Raw genomic sequence first — 17009 nt, 5'->3', positions numbered from 1 at the left:
GGTTTGAAAACAAAGGCATTCCTAAATGCTCTTAGTGTCATGGGGCCAACATGGCTGCCTCTTACTGTGAGCCCAAAGTTCAGAGAATGTACAGTGGAAATGCACAGTCCCATTGCTCCCAGTTCAACAGCATAGTGAGCTACAGAAAGCTTACATGTGATCATGGTTAGTGACTTAAGCTGGCCTGAAGGTACACAAACTGCTAAACTGGAGATGAAGGGAAGAGCTGATGTGAGGAAGAGGAGGCAACAGGTCAGAATTTTACTGTCTGTTTTTATCTCCATAGCAACCAGAGGATCAACATATAGCTCCCCCTTTACCAGGGGGCTGAAGGGGGAGCCGCCTGGTAAAGTTACATGAGTAACTTTATTACACGAGTAATAAAGTTAATCAGGTATGGCTGCGAGTAACTTTATTCTGAAAATATGAGTTTTAAAATCTGTACTTGCTTTCATCCCATGTGCTCTTAAGAACTGGGCAAAAAAAGCTGATTTTAGAAAAATTATTAAAACAAATAATAAACAGTACAGATACAATAGGCCTTCGCAGCGCTTTGCTGCTCGGGCCTAATTATTAAAAAAAAACACACAAAAAAAACCATTTGCGTGTTCCTGTACTGACAACTGGCAAACATTCCTCCTAGTGTTTCACATGCTCCTATGTAGCCAAATAAACACACACTGGATACATTTCTCTCACTACAAACCAGTCAATGGCAGCAAATACATTCTGGACATTTTCATTTCAAACTAACATGGAGTTTAAATAAGATCAACTCTACGCCAGCTGTTTGTCCATATGCAGAAATCTATATTTATCACCAGTTGGAATTGGTATACATGCTTTAATATCAAGATTCTAAACCTTAAAAAGCATTTCCATACAGAAATGTTGGATTTGGTGATCATCTAATGAACTGATTTATATTTGGGATAAATGACAGAAAAAGTAACAGAATAAAGATAACAGAGGGATGTATTGAGGACTGATGGCAGGGAAATGTTAACCTGACAAATCCCTGCAAACAGCATTATGCATTATTCCATCTGTCCTCCTTCTAACTTATGTAAATCTAAAAAGTGTTTGTGTTTAAGAGATGAAAGGAAATGTTTTCAAAGGAAAAACTCTGAGCTGAGCTGAGCTGAGCTCAGCTCGTCTTTTAGGTTTCGACCTCCTGTCAGTTGTAGAGGATCAAAAAAGAATCATTAAAAATAATATGTTCACTCATTTAGGACTAAATCTGAAATTAATGAGGGGATGTTCAACTGGAACACTGCTTCTGGACCCACTGGTTTTACTGGTTATATTCTGTCGAAGAGAAACCTCATTTCTATACGGAGGAGGATTTCTTGGACCAACAAAAACATCATCAGATGATAAACAACATCTGAGTGTCTTTCAATAAAAAAATACATATAAAAAAGTGAGTAAAGAGATGAGAAGCTCCAAGGCTTTAATATCACCAGAGGACTTCACATGATGGTGCACTCTCTAGATGACACTTTGACCTGTTGAGGAAAACACAAAGATGTCCATTTATTGAAAACAGAACAGAAATATTAAGTCAGAAAAGATGAAAAAGTAGCAAACAAAAAATCCACAACAAAAAATTAATAATGAAACAGGTCACACTTCAGAGCCAAGGTTACCAAGGCTACCAGGCTCTGCATGCAACACATTTAGGCTTCGCATTTTACAGAATCACCTTCTGAGCCATTTCCTCTTCAGTCCCATCTCCGTTCTCAACCTCCACCTGAGTCTTGGTGACGCTGCGGCGGGCGACCTCCTGCTCAGTCAACACAACAATGAAGACCCTTGGTTTGTCATCGGCACACACTGCCAGCACACTTTAGGAAGTAAATGGAAATCATGAGGTGGGTCGGACATCTTTACCTCGCCATCCACGTTGGTCAGAGAGGTGATGATGACACTTCCTGTTCCCCAGGAAGCTTGGCTTTTCCACAGCAGGTCAGTGGGTGGGCTGTGAGCCACACCTGCATCAGCAGACCACACCTGTGGGCAGAACCACCAATGTGTGCACTATTATGGTTTACTTGGGTGGGTTGTGTTTAATTTTAAACAGGAAAGCCACTGCTGGCTACAGACAGACATGTTTGGTTAATCACTATTCTTTTCTATTTACTGGCTGTTTTAATGTAATTTCAGAGATGGATAATTAACTCCATGTTTATTTCAGATTCAAAACCAAACAAAACCTGTTTCTCCTTCCATTATGCAGAAATTGCATAGCAGAATATTGTATTATGGGTACATAGGCCTGTTGCAACAAATCAATTAATCACATAATAAAATAAAACAAACTCAATCATTTTTGTTTGCATGATGGTTTCTCTCTTTCTACCAAAAACTGGATGATAAAATACTTCAGTCTGGTGTTTTGGTCTCAACTGGCCGATCTTTTGAAGGACTTTTTTTTTTACAGACACATAATTTGTTTTATTTGTAGTTTCTGCTTATTAATTTGAAACAGACTAATCAACAGATATCCTAATCCTAAATATACAGTACAGACCAAAAGTTTGGACACACTTTCTCATTGAATTCAATGAGAAGGTGTTTCCAAACTTTTGGTCTGTACTGTATATCCTAATATATTTAATATATTTAGCACATCTTCCAGTTCCAGTGTGAAATGTTTATTAGGATTTAGGGTTTATTCATCTTTGAGAATGTGTTGTTGCAATATTATGCCATTGCCATTCTATTACTTGAAAATAGTCTCCAAATCATATTATTATTTATTGCAACAACTTCTGGGGCAATTTATGGTCCAGCAGAATGCGATATGGTGATAGGCCTGTGGGCACATTTGTTCATGTGGTTTATGAATCTGAATTTTTCCTTAAACTAGGAAAATGGTTAGTTTGGATCTTCTGTGTTTACTAGCAGTTTCCTCAGCCTACAGCAGGCAGAGAAACATTTTGTCTTCCTAATTGAGCATGTTCAGCTCAGCTCAGCTCACCGTGACGGACTGGCCAGCCTTCAGAACAAACTTTGGGGAAAACTTGTAGATGACCTCCTCTCCATCATCAACCTGCCTCTTCAGCCTCCAGTTGCCCAGAGGCTGGTCCTGCAACACACCAGGTGTCAGTGAAGCCCCGACCGCTTACCCAGTGGGTCTATCCTGTGTCAGGAACCCACCTGTTCACTCTGGTTGTTGAGTGTGACGGCATTTCCGTCCATGTCGGTGGGTGATATGGTGACGGCGCCGCTGGCCGTGGCCTCCTCAGACACCAGCAGCTGCTCGTCTCCCTTGGCCAACTCCGACAGGTCGGCTGCCTCCACCTCGCCTCGCTTCCTCTTGGAGGAACGGGAAGAGGACGAGCCCGATATCCTGGAAACTGTAACTTGGGCCGATGGAGTTGGGGACAGTTTCAGTCTGAACAAAAGCATGATGGTTTATTATTTAATAATCACAGCAGACCAAAAACATTTGTCACCAATTAAACCACCTATAGTCATAAAAGTTGTTAGTTTTCAATCCTAATGTTTCCTTCTGCTGACTCTGATGACCCTGGTCGGCCCTGCAGCTTTCAATCCCATCATGCACCAGGAGCCCCCAGGAACGTCAGAAGAGGCCTCTGAGCAGAACTCCCACAGGACCACCAAAACCCAGAGGTCAGAGGTCACATGAGGAATGTCTTAGCCTCTTCCAGTGAACACTTGTGTTCAGTTATTCTGCTCTGTGAAATCCACAAACACCCATGAGAATCACTCAGACAGAGCTGGGTGGGGCTGGGCCTGTCGCAATAAATCAATTAATCGCAGGATAAATTAAAACAAGCTCAATAATTTAAATACAGCTAAAAATCCCTAAGTTGGCAACAGTGGGGTGACTGTACTGTAGTTAACTGAGCATGTGCAGCCAAGAGGAGTAATGAGTAGGCCTGTCACAATAACAAATTTTGCTGAGCGATTGTCTCAAAAATTATTGCGATAATTAAACAATAATATTGTTTGAAGACCTTTTTACATTTATTTAATGGAAATTACATAATAATGCATGCGATTTCCTGCCAAAGAAAGATGCACTTTATTATAAGAACACTTAACACTGGAACTGATCAACAAAATAAACAAAACCAAAAACAGAAATAAAATGAATTCTCAGTCTCCATTAACAGAAAATGTACTTGAATAAAAACTAAACAACATAAAGCCAAAGTGGAAATAAATACTGCATTCAACCAAAAGAGTGCAGATTATGAAGTCTGTATATTATATTGCCCTTCGGTAATAATTAGATTTAAATAGAGAAGATGGGCACATCGACTATCTGATGCAATAGTTCACACTACATGATTTTTTGCTCCGATTTTCCCCTTACGACAATCTTAGAACGTTGGCCGTTCTCTCAGATTGTCGCTTGCGATTTCGTAACCAATCATCCTGTAGTTTACGGTGTGTTACGGTAGATAGTTGTGGCCACTCGATCTAAATCAGAGGTTTTCCCCGACTGGGAGAGTTAAGACAGCCTGTTGAATGTAACAGGTAGCCAATCAGAAAGCGCAGATTCCCCTCCTGCTTTCTGAGGGGAAATTACAGAGTGGAATCCCAAACAGCTGACACCTGGCAACCCGAAGTCCAGCGGACATTGGAGATGATACGTGGAAACAACATTAATGTTTATTCAACATTTTGTGCAAAGAATATAGAAATGACAAGGGGAGGAGTTGGAGTGAAATTGCTACCGCAGTTGATAAACCCGGTAACTTTTCAGCTGTTCTTCTTTAACGTGACATAAATAGGTTCTAATGATTTTCATTCAGTCAGGACTTTACGCTGAAACAAGCCACATGCATTGCAGATAGATTGTAGTAAAACATTGATTAATGCTGGTTTTAAAATTAGTTCACTGGACTTGTAGCCATTATTTTGTGCCCATTGTTGGACACCACACAGCAGGAACGAACCCGATCGAACCGTTATACCAAGGATTTCTGTCTACTAGTTTGTGGTCTCAGGTTTTGAAAATGGGCCGACAATCGGCCGACAGCTCTAAGATCGTGTAGTGTGCGCTGGGCTTTACACTAAGGAAATTAGGAGGGGAGGAGTCAGTGGAGAGCACCGGAGTTGGGCCCTTTTTCATTCAGGGTCATCAACAGAAAGAGAAAAAGGCCGGAAGAAACGATAAAGCTGATAATTAAAATGAGGTCGATAGTTTTAATTTATCGTGCGATTAATTGATTTATTGTTTATCGCGACAGGCCTAGTAACAAGGGGGGCAGAGAGAAATTGAACTGGCAGAACTGCCAGACCTTTGCAGAGGAAGATCAGATGGGTTTCTGGTGAGCCAAACAGGAAGTGAGCTCATCCAGCATGAAGCAGTGGTGAGCTGCTGCAGCCTCTCAGTCCCTTTAGGCCAAATATTCAGATAGAAGCCATTTGTTTCTTCCTGGAGGAATAATCTTTTTTTGCAGATATTGTGTATTCCAGTACCTGTGCTCTTCTCCCTCCAGAAGCTTCCTGTATGCATTGATCTCCATGTCCAGAGCCAGCTTGACGTCCAGCAGCTCCTGGTATTCGCTGAGCTGAGCGTTCATTCTCTCTCTCAGCTCGGTCATCTCCTGCTCCTTGGCCTCAACAGCACGCCGGTGCTTGTCGCGCTCTGCAGACAGGATGTCCTCCAGCTCTCTGATGCGGTCCTCTGAGGCCGACACCTGCAAGCACAGCCGGTTCCTCAACACCGCAGCCTGGGAGGAGAACCCATCGCTGGCCTGTTGCAATGTGTGTGCGTTTGTTTCTAATACCTTGTGGGGACCATTTTCCTGACACATACTACATTGTGGGGACCCACTGCTACTTGTGGGTACCGAAGCCTGGTCCCCACAATGGGAAATGCTGTTTTTGGGTCAGGGGTTAGATTTAGGACTAAGGTGTGAATTAAGTCTTGGTGAGGTATGTAATGGTTAGGGTTAGGATAAGGGTAAGGTGTAGGCAGTAGAAATTAATGGAAAGTCCCCACAGAGATAGCCACGCAAACATGTATGTGTGTTTGAATGTGTGTGTGCGTTTGTTTGTAATACCTTGTGGGGACGATTTTCCTGACACATACTACATTATGGGGACCGAATCCTGGTCCCCACAAGGGGATACACTGTGTATGTGTGTGTGTGTGGGGGTGAGTGTGTGTGTGTGTGTGTGTGTGGAGGTGAAGCGTACCTGTTTCTGCAGTGCGGCCAGCTGGTAGCCCAGGCTCTCCATTCGGGTTCGGGATTCCTGCAGCTCCTCGCGGGCCGCGCCCATGGCCTTGTCGTTGATCTCTGACGACATCTTGGCATTTTCCAGCTGGAAGCAGACCAACACCAACACTGGGGCTCAGGACTCCACTGAGCAGGCTGAACGCTGACTGCTACGTTACCTTTGCCTTAAAGGTTTGCTCCAGTTCCTCCTTATAGAGAGAAATCTGCTCGTCATGCTGCTTCCTCAGGTCCTAGACAAATCACACAAACACGCTGCCTTGAGGTTCTGCACGTTAACACGTTTCACTACCAAACTCCTCGTCCTACACTGTTGTATTAGTTGGGAGTCAGCTCAGCGTTCTGTTCCAACAGTCTGCTCAGACCTGCAGCTAATTGCAACGCTTCAGCATTTAACCAGCAGCTCAGTTTGAGAGTCATTATGGAGTAAAAGAGGTCCAGCATTGATGGGAAAATTAAGCAGTGGTATAAACAACCAAACAACCTCACTGAGCCCACGTCATTCCTCCTCATCATGTTTCCTCTCTCAGGTTTTACCAGAGCTGCTGCTGTTCACTGTTCATACACGGAAATGCTGCAAAGCTGTTTTTCTTTGTCTAAAATGTCACCAAATATAAAGACAGAGTCACTAAGGGGGTGGCAGTGGGGGGGAGGGGGGCTGTTGTTAACCATGCAGACTCTCACAGTCTGATTTTCAGAGATTTGCAGAAGCTCTGGTCAGCAGCTGGGGGTCAGGGTGGGATCATGGGCTACAGCAGGCAATCATCACCTTGTGAACTCCATGTTCAAACCTCTAGAAGGGGTTAACACCAGTGATCACTTATAAGGTCGCTTCCCTGGCAACTGAAAAATGTCTAAGGAAGGAAACGTCTGCCACACAGTTCCCCTAACAAGAGCTTCTTCCGCTGCTGCTGCTATCCTCAGACACAGTCGTCCTAAGCTCTGACTGTTTCAATAAAATAGAATAGAATATACTTTATTGATTTCCATTGGGAAGTTGTTTAGTAAGAATGTAATGAGAAAATCAGCAGCAGTCATGGGAGACGTTTTGTGAGACAGAACATGAAAATAGTTCTAAAAAGTTGTTCACTAGAGTTCTTCCCTAAATGTTTCGTTCCCTCTCTACTCCAGGTGCTTACCTGCAGAGCCTGCGCCAGTTTAGACTCGTAGTCCTGCCTGACTCCAGAGTCCACCTCCACGATCCTCTGCTCCTGGCGGTGGCGGCTCTCACGCATCTCCTGAAGGGACACACACTGTCAGACGCCTGATTCTAGAGTATTAATTTCATTTTACAATATGACTGCAATGTTGGAGCTTGAATCCATAGCCATTATGTTGTCAGGAGCCATGGGTCTGCTGTGAGCAGGTTCCATCCACTTCTATAGTTCGCTTCTTATTTTTACACTGCTTTTTGACTAGACAAATTAACTATTATAAAATCTGGAATCCTTTTAATTGAATTTCTCTGTGATCTCCCTGCATGTTTGCATCAGGAAATGTTGCTCATGCCCACAATGCTCAAGGACAAAAATACTTTTATTTGCCATCTATAGCCACGCTGCTGCGATTCTGTTGACCAAATGAAACCTGGAGATGCAGGTATTATTAATTTAGTGCATGGCGCCAAAGCAAAGGTAAAAATAACGCAGAAAATCCATTAAAGAATGACTCAAAACCACTTTTTTTTCCCTCACTCTGTGTGTTGGATACATTATACACAGAGGCTTGATGTTTATTTTGGAAGACTAGCTACCGCTGCTATTAGATAATCTAACACAGCTGTGGTAAATAAACGATAGGATTGTTTTAAGACCATTTTCAAGTAATGTAATAGTAATGGATTTTTCCAGGATTAAAGGACTAATGTCTCAGCAAGATCTAGAGAAACTCATCCATGCGTTCATCTTCAGTAGTATTGATTATTGCAACAGCGTCTTCACAGGTCTGTCCAACAAAACAATCAAACAGCTGCAGCTGATTCAGAACGCTGCTGCTCGCGTTCTCACTAAAACCAGGAAGATAGAGCACATAACACCAGTTTTAAAGTCCCTCCACTGGCTCCCTGTAGCTCAAAGAATAGACTTTAAAATACTGTTGTTAGTTTACAAATCACTGAACGGCTTAGCACCACAATACATTAAAGATCTGCTGTTATTGTATCAACCTTCCAGACCTCTCAGGTTCTGGTTCTGGTTCTGCTCTGCATCCCCAGAACCAGAACCAAACGAGGAGAAGCAACATTCAGCATCTATGCACCACAAATCTGGAACAAACTTTCAGAAAACTGTAAAACACTGACTTCTTTTAAATCTCGACTAAAAACCCACCTGTTTAGAATTGTATTTGAAATGTAATCAATTACAAATTTATTGATGGAACTTTACTTAATGTCCTGTTTTGATTGTTGATTCTATGTTACATTGTGTTTCTGTGTTTGTAATGATGTAAAGCACTTTGAAATGCCTTGCTGCTGAAATGTGCTATACAAATAAAATTTGATTTCATTTGATTTGAATGATATAATAATGGACAAACACATTCTCAAAGATCAATAAACTTTAGATTCTGGAACTGTAAGATGTGTTTAATGTCCAAAATAAATAAACAAAACAACAAATAAAATGAATTATGAAGTCTTTTTAAAATTGTCCTTTATAAAAAAAAAATAAAAAAATAAAAAAAACAGCTAGTTGAGACCAAAACACCAGACTGAAGACTTTTGTAATCCAGTTTTTGGTAAAAAGAGAAAATGATAAATTATGGAGATGGAAATTATTAAGCTTGTTTCAATTTCTCATGCATTTAATTGATTTATTGTTTATTGTGATAGGCCTAACCAATTGACAGTTCTTATCTAGATGCTGCTAGATGTTTTAAACAAGTCTTAATTTCTGGATTCTGTCACTGATGCAGAAAATCTAGTTCATTCTGCTTTCTGTACCTAAACTTTTGTTTAGTTTGTTGCTTTCACTTGTTAAAAACAAATATGGTTTAAATAAGAAGAAAACGTGAACTAGTGCTGCTCACACTTACCTCTTCAAACATGTTTTTTCTGAACTCCAGCTCCTCACTGAGCGACTGACAGCGATTCTCCAGGTCCACACGCATCAGGGTCTCTGCCTCCAGCTGCCGCTTGGCCACAGCATGGCTATCTTCAGCCTGCATGACACAACATTCAGCATTTTTATAGGTGAAAAGTTTAAAAAAAAAACTGTTGCCCAACAGTAGAGGGCTAGAGACTAGAGAGGAGTGTTGATGAATCATTAAGTTCTAGTGAAAACAGATGGGGGTTGGTCCGGTAGGAAAAGCAGAAGAAAAATTTAGTTCTAGCTAGCTTACACTAGATGACTAGTGTTCTATATTGTTCTATGATTATGACATATTAGTGTGGACTGGGTAACTATGGTAATACACAGGATGAAGTACTTACTTCCTCTTAGTATTTTTGACTCCTAACTGGATGGATTTTTTTTCAGTTCTACTTTAGATATTTCCTGACCTCATTCATGCAATTTGACTGGCTGGTTGTTCAACATTTTAAACAAGAATTAGCCTAAATCAGACTTTTTTTTACAGATAAATTATGCCAATTGGACCTTAAGGGTTCTATCTTTTGTTTCAGTGACATTTTTGTATAAATTTGTTTCCTTCTTAAATCCATCCATCCATCCATTATCCGTACATCCTTGTTCCTAGTGGGGTCAGGAGGGGTGCTGGTGTCTATCTCTAGCTAACGTTCAGGGCGAGAGGCAGGGTACACCCTGGACAGGTCGCCAGTCTGTCGCAGGGCAACACAGAGACGGGACACACAACCATGCACACACACACTCACATCTAGGGAGAATTTAGAGAAACCAATTAACCTAACAGTCATGCATGTTTTTGGACTGTGGGAGGAAGCCGGGGTACCCGGAGAGAATCCATGCATACACAGGGAGAACATGCAAACTCCATGCAGAAAGACCCCAGGCTGGGAATCGAACTCAGGACCTTCTTTCTGCAAGACAACAGTGCTACCAACCATTGTGCAGCCCTTCCTTCTTAAATATTTAGTCTAAAACCATCTCAATGCTGCTCCCCTTGGGTTGAATGTTGGCTACCAGCATTGACTTTTCCTGTTGGCTACAGATGGGCTCGCCCCTGGTTCAGGTAGATAAAACCAACTCACTCAGACACACAACCCTTAGTGGTCAATCTGGAGATGGAACTGCAAACATTTATTGGAGTTTTTCAACTTTATACACGTAATTCATTTTCAATGAGACTCCAATAACACAGAAAAAACTCAGTGTAATAAAAAAAATTATATAAAATAAAAATTACATTAAAGTTCTGGCTCAAACATTTGTCAATGTGGCCATGATGAAGTCTCACAGAACAAGGTAGGTGTCATGAGCTCTTAGATCCTCTGAGCAATTTGATGACTGAAGTCCCAGAATGTTCCACTGAAACGAGGAGAGCGGCCATTCCAAGAAGGCTAGAGAGAGAGAGCATCTACCAGACCAGACCAGAACCTACCTGGAGGCTTGGGCCCCCGCTGTCAATCAGCTCACCACTCTCTAGTTTTACTCCATAACTGTTATTAGCAGAGACCCATATAGTACCTACCTTCACCAGCTGGTTCTTTACATCAGCAAGTTCTGAAATGAGTGCAGCGTTCTGACTCAAAGCAGTGGCAAGAGTTGCTTCGCTCTTATTCAGCTGCCCTTCCAGCCCGTTGGCCCTGGACAGTGCTGCAGCCAGATCGCTGTCCTTCTTTTTGGAACTGAGAGCAAAAAAAAAAAAGGGTGTTAAAGATAACTTCCTCTGCTCACACAGACCTTCACTCAGAACGCTCAAATGTTCACAATCAACTCAAACAGAGCTGCACACAGTGTCACCATGCATACAGATATACTTTGGCTGAAGCCCTAGTTTATGTATAAAGTCAACACATTAGTGTAGTTAATCATTGCCTAATTTAGTAATTAGTTAATTGTTGGTTGGACTATACAGACTCAAAAAAGAAAATTTGCTGAAACAATCCAGTCAGAGCAGTTAGTAAGCCAAAACTATTAAAAAAATAAAATGTTTTCAGTTAGAATAAAAACATCGTCTGTTAATATGTTAGACCCAGAACTCCTCCAGTAGCAATTTTAGCTTCACCTGGTTCCAATTTTGTAAAATACATGAATGAATAAATATAATCTCTTATTAGGCTGTCCAGTTGAGTTAATCCAAAAAAAATAATCCCCATGTCAGCTCTACACTATGTTCAGTCCAGCAGAAAGAGCTGAGGTTTTCACATGTTGGAATGCTGCTATTGCATTTTAGAAAATAAATTGTTTATTGTTTCATTAAAAAGAGGAATTACATTATTTGTTTATTTGCGTTTGCAAGTATTTTTAGCATTATAAAGTAGTTAAATAAGAAATCTACCTAATGTGCAGCCAATTTTTTATCTGATTAATTGACTCATCATCAGAATAAACTATTACTACAATAATCATTAGCTGTAGCTCTAATATAAACAAATTACATTTTCATTCTCTAAGTCATAAGGATCAAAATTGCAAGAAATAAAAGCTTGAAATAAATGCACTGTGATGAATTTTCACTTCTAATATGAGGAACAGCAAATACGTTTTCAAAATATTCTTATTTTTGGAGCTGTACGTGTATTTGGTGCTGCTCACTGTTTAATACAGCAGAATATGTTTATAGGGCATCTGGATCTCTCAAACAGCAGATGCAACTTTTTCAGTTCTACCAGATTGTTGGGACAAAGATAAGAGTTACTAGATAAACTGCATGGACTCTGTTTTTGGAATATACCAGAGCAGGAAGACAACACTGTTCAGATATGTCTTTATCACAAGCCATACAATCATCACATTATTCCCCAGTGTTACTGCATGTCTTCCCTTAGGACGCTGCAGCAGGTCTTCACTTGCCTCCGGGTGGCTTCATCCAGGTCAGCCTGGACCTTCCCCAGGTCGATCTGAAGCCTGGCTCTGTCTTTAGCCGTTTCATCCAGAACCCGCCGAGCATCAGCCAGCTCTGCCTCATACAGAGCCTTCAAGCCTGTTACCTAAAGCACAGAAAACAGCAGCAGTGAAGCAGCTCTGTCAGGCAAATCTACCAGGAATAGAACGGATGAGATAAGGTAAAATGGGAGTTATGTTTAATCAATAACTCCCAATAACACTTTCATGTCTTTGTAGAGAAATTCTAAACATGAATGTGAAACTTTATTTGAAATTCTCCGACCAACCGAACTATAGGCCAGCATTCTGTGGTGCATGCTGGAGTCAGCTGACCATGAGTCCATCCATCCTCCCAGGAAACCCTTCATCCTCTCTGGAGGACACCAGCAGGTCTCTCCCTTTAGCTCAGGCACCTCTACAGGCAGCCTGACAGGAGCAAAGGACCCACTGTGTCCACCATTAACAACACAACTATGCAACCTGTTCAACAAGAACCAGTCTGCTGATCATTATAAGAGATATATTTGCAAATAGCAAACCAATGTGTCCATGGTAACTGAAGGTAAACAATAAACACCTCCACAATTTATTTTAGTTTTACAGCATTACTTGTTACTAGATTTGTTGAAGTTTGTTAAATCCCCGTTAGAGTGGGCAGGCTGGCTCTCATTGATAAAACACCAAGCTCACTCGGTCCCCGTTCTCATGGTGATCACTAAGGCTGAAATCAGGAGCAGCAACTGGGCACAATGACCAACAGTTCTGTTTGAGGACCAGTTGGATTTCCTGATCAATAGCACCACAAAGATCCAGCCAATCCTGCATCCGACCAACGCTCCCCTCTAACCGACAGTTACAAGTTAATCGCGCCTCTTTGCTTCTCATTCAGCTGTTTTGTCAAAGCAAAGCCGCGGGCAGCGGTAGCTTCCTTACACCCACCTCTCTGGTAGTAACCTCCTCCTTCTCAGACACCTTGACCATCAATCGGTCATTCTCCAGCTCCAGCGACCGGACACGGTCAATGTAAACGGCCAACCGGTCGTTGAGGTGCTGCAGGTCTTGTTTCTCCTGTAGGCGGGATATCCTGGTGGGGGACAGAGGCGTAGAGGCCGCTGGCCGACCAGTTTCTCGGCTTGGAGTAACGCGAACAGTCGCCATGGCGATCAATCCTGAGTTTGCTTCACTACGAAGTTAAAAGACAGAAAACCGAGCGTTGTCTGCTGGTTTCAGTTGGAATCTGAGGAACGGTTTTTCTAGATGAACCAAAGAAAAGCAATCAATGAGCTGCAGCAGCGTGAAACAGGAAAGCCTCGCTCCACACGGTGATGTGATTCCAAGATGGCTGACACCCCGCCAAAAGCAGAGGGCGTTTCCGGTTTTACAAGGTATGATGGGAGAAAAAATGAGGCGCCAAAAATATCTTTATAAAAATATATAATTTTTTTCTGTTTATTGAACTATGTGTGCACTGGAGGTGGAATCCCTGTTTCCCCCCAAAATCTCAATAAGTAATAGATTTAAGGAGCTGTAATATAATATACAGCATAATATTTATATTTCCACATATATAGCAGAAGCTTCCCCAACTCTTCTAAGTGTGACATTTAAATTACAACATGACTTTATTGTCTGTGGGAATATATGGAATTTTGTTCCTACATAGAAACAACACGTTCCTCTAATTGTTGGTAAAGAAAAACATATTTTTACGGGTTTTGAAACTCGCCGATATCCCATGGTACTTCCAAGCCACCGGGGGGCGCTAATATTACTGCTTCCCTACGGGAGCCCACTTATGCCCCGCCTTTTCCAATCACCAGTCCTTCCGGTTTGAGCGCCATTCTAGACAGCAGGTAAGTTACTGTAATGCCTGAGTAGTGGCTAGAATCTTATTCAAATCTTTGCCATCCTTCCCTTTTTTGTTTATCCGTTTTGTTCAAACACAATCATGAACTCTGTTATTTATTTCTGTGTAATATTGCACCGTAATATTTCAGGAAGCGTTAGCTTTTTAACTTGGCACTATATTCGGTAGCGCTTGGCTAGCATACAGGGACAGCAAGTCTCTAACAGAGGGATCTCTCAGAATTATTTGAGGTTCAAATTAAACCCATATGAACAGGTGTCGAGTAAAGAGGCTAATCGGAAAACATGACTCTTTGGTGTTCAGTTGAATTAACTCACATTGTCGACGCGTGTTAGGAACTTTGACTTTGGACACGGCATGAGATAATGAACACAGGCCCAGTAGCGTGTTTCTACTGCTACCTGTAGTTCATTACGGATGCTGAGGTGATAAGAGGCAGACAGTGAAGTAGAGTATGTCACAAATCTGACTTCCATTAGAGTTGTGACATTAAAACTAGTGCATCAAAACGGTGAGTCGGTTATTTTTCTTTAGAAACCACATAGCATATACCACAAGCTGCTCGACTATATTTGGCTCATGTTTAGCGCTGTCCTTTCCCTCATTAAGTGTTTTATTTTGATGTTTCCACGTGGTCTTTTGCAGACATGGCTATTCGTTATCCCATGGCTGTTGGCCTCAACAAAGGTCATCCAGTAACCAAAAATGTTACTGCTCCAAAACACAGCCGCAGACGCGGGGTAAGTATCTGCTTCTCTGCATACGAAGCAGGCCATGTTAAATTTTTAAAAGCTATACTTTTCCATAAATATGCTTTTGATTTAGTTTGAAGTTGACAGTTGGGTGTTACGTTGCAGCGTTTGACCAAACACAGCAAGTTTATTCGGGACACGATCCGTGAAGTTTGTGGCTTTGCTCCGTATGAGAGGCGAGCAATGGAGCTGCTGAAGGTGTCCAAGGACAAGAGAGCTCTGAAGTTCATCAAGAAGAGGGTGAGAAGGGCTGTCCTGGCTGCTTCAGACATGACAGCAGTAATGTTGTCTTTTCTTCGTTTTTTTTTCATTTTTGTCACCTACATTCCTAAAAGACACTTCATCAATATCATAAATGTTCCAATTCAGAATTTTACGTGCTATCTATTTAGATGATAACAGTAAGGGCACTCTTGATTTTATACCAATAGTGTTTAGACCATTTTTGTCATTTTGTTATCAGTGTTGTTTGTCTTAATTTTGGTTTGAAATTCAGCCAACAATGTAGATTCACTACTGTGGCATCACTGGATCTTAAGGTCATGTTTGACATCATATATAGAGCAGTTTATTTTTGCACATCTGCTCATGTACAGTCCCAGCTGTTTTAGCAGTGTACTCTTCTCTGATAAGCCAGGTGTGTATTTGTTGGACCACCTGTATTACCGCATTACCTTTCTGTTTATAAACTATTTCAAATATGCATGAAGAAAATTTGATTAGAGAAATGAAACTCTTTACATTTTGTTTTTAGGTACTTTTGCCTGCCTTAGTGCCTTCATTTTCCTGGTTGTAGTGTGTGTGTGTTTTAGTTGTGATGGTTATCAGTGAAGCAGAAAACAGTCCATTCTTTCCCTACACATCATTCACTTCTTACAGAGTACAGTGTCTCTGGGGTAGAACTGAGCCGCACATTAACCGGCTAGAGTGCAACGTACCAGTGGAAACACAACATTTCTGTAGAATTTGAAGGAAAGATATTAATACAATTTGGAATAAACAAAATGTGGAAAATGTGAAGTGCTGTGAAGACTTTGGGGATGCACTGTAGCATCTTTAGGAGGCCTTTAGCTTTTCCTCTGAGCTTTATTGACCCCAGAATCTCCATCACTGAGACACATAACCCATCTGACCTGAGCAGTGTGCTGGCTGCTGCTTTTACTGCTTATTTTATTGTCATTATTTTTACTTCACCATTTTGCCTATTTTATTTGGTTACTCTCCAGTGTGCAATAGTCCTGTGCAAATAAAGATTGATTGATACTTCACATGCAGATGACACCTCAGATATCTTGGAAGGGGACCCAAGGAGGTAGCAGACTTGCAGAGACCCATAAGTGTTTAATTCTCAACAGATATGAAGCTGTTTTTATGAAGCTGTGTGTCTGGGGTGTGTTGCCTGTTAAAATGCATCCCAACTTATTCCTCCAGTTAACTGAGATGTAAATGAACCTATCAAAGCCATTATAAATTGTGGCCTTTCAGAAAATGACAAGAATTGTAATCTTCTCTTTTGACCAGCATAGAATCATTTTCTAAAACAATTACTTGTTTAGACTTCAGAAATCCAAATGTCCTGATCCTGACCTTAAACAAAAAAATGTCATGGAGAATGTTGTTTTTCATATACCGGTACTAAATATAATGTACAAAAATAAAAAACATTATCTCTTGATTTTCAGATTGGCACACACATCCGGGCCAAGAGGAAGAGAGAGGAGCTGAGCAACGTCCTGGCAGCCATGAGGAAGGCTGCTGCCAAGAAAGAGTAACTTGCCTAATAAAAGCTTGTTCAGTACAAACTCCTGGTTTCTGTTTTTTGTCTTTTAATGGTGGAGGCATCTATGATCTGGATCAAACCACTGTGTAAAGGTTGTGCTATCCAGGTGATAAGCTTTAATGCTTTCACTCAAGGAATTCTGAAGGTTTCATAGAAATGTTTTAGCAGGGGTGTGCTGTGGTTAGCACGCTCCACGTTTGGAGGCCTTAGTCCTCGTCGCGGGTTCGACTCCCGGTCCCGGCGACCTTTACCGCATGTCCTCCCCCCTCTCCTCGCCCTCTTTCCTGTCTGCTAGTGATGGCCAAACGAAGCCTCATGAAGCAATGAAGCTTCCGGCCCATTGCTTTGCCCAAAGGTTTCTTACTCGGTGGTTCATTCATTTCTCACTAGTAACATCTGCAGTCCAAGCTGTGACAGCCTTGT

At 41.5% G+C, this 17009-nt stretch overlaps 2 protein-coding genes across 2 annotated transcripts; one reads left to right on the top strand and one right to left on the bottom strand.

The window, feature by feature from the left end:
• Window positions 1-787: 787 nt before the first annotated feature.
• lmnb2 (lamin B2) lies at window positions 788-13559 on the bottom strand. The gene is made up of 13 exons (XM_032572548.1): window positions 13127-13559; window positions 12155-12291; window positions 10830-10986; window positions 9255-9380; window positions 7361-7459; window positions 6383-6454; window positions 6184-6309; window positions 5461-5681; window positions 3163-3400; window positions 2984-3091; window positions 1894-2013; window positions 1706-1786; window positions 788-1508 (listed from the first exon to the last, which is right to left on the bottom strand). Exons 1-13 carry the CDS (start codon window positions 13343-13345, stop codon window positions 1473-1475), a joined length of 1740 nt encoding a protein of 579 aa, XP_032428439.1. The 5' UTR covers window positions 13346-13559; the 3' UTR covers window positions 788-1472.
• Window positions 13560-13944: 385 nt separating this feature from the next.
• On the top strand, window positions 13945-16611 carry rpl36 (ribosomal protein L36). The gene is made up of 4 exons (XM_032572572.1): window positions 13945-14040; window positions 14700-14794; window positions 14912-15046; window positions 16489-16611. The coding sequence occupies exons 2-4, from the start codon at window positions 14702-14704 to the stop codon at window positions 16576-16578; spliced, it is 318 nt and encodes a 105-aa protein (XP_032428463.1). The 5' UTR covers window positions 13945-14040; window positions 14700-14701; the 3' UTR covers window positions 16579-16611.
• Window positions 16612-17009: the final 398 nt, after the last annotated feature.

The sequence above is a fragment of the Xiphophorus hellerii genome, chromosome 9 (genome assembly GCF_003331165.1).
Source record: "Xiphophorus hellerii strain 12219 chromosome 9, Xiphophorus_hellerii-4.1, whole genome shotgun sequence".
Classification (NCBI taxonomy): Eukaryota; Metazoa; Chordata; class Actinopteri; order Cyprinodontiformes; family Poeciliidae; genus Xiphophorus; species Xiphophorus hellerii.
This window is presented reverse-complemented; position numbering and strand designations above follow the sequence as displayed.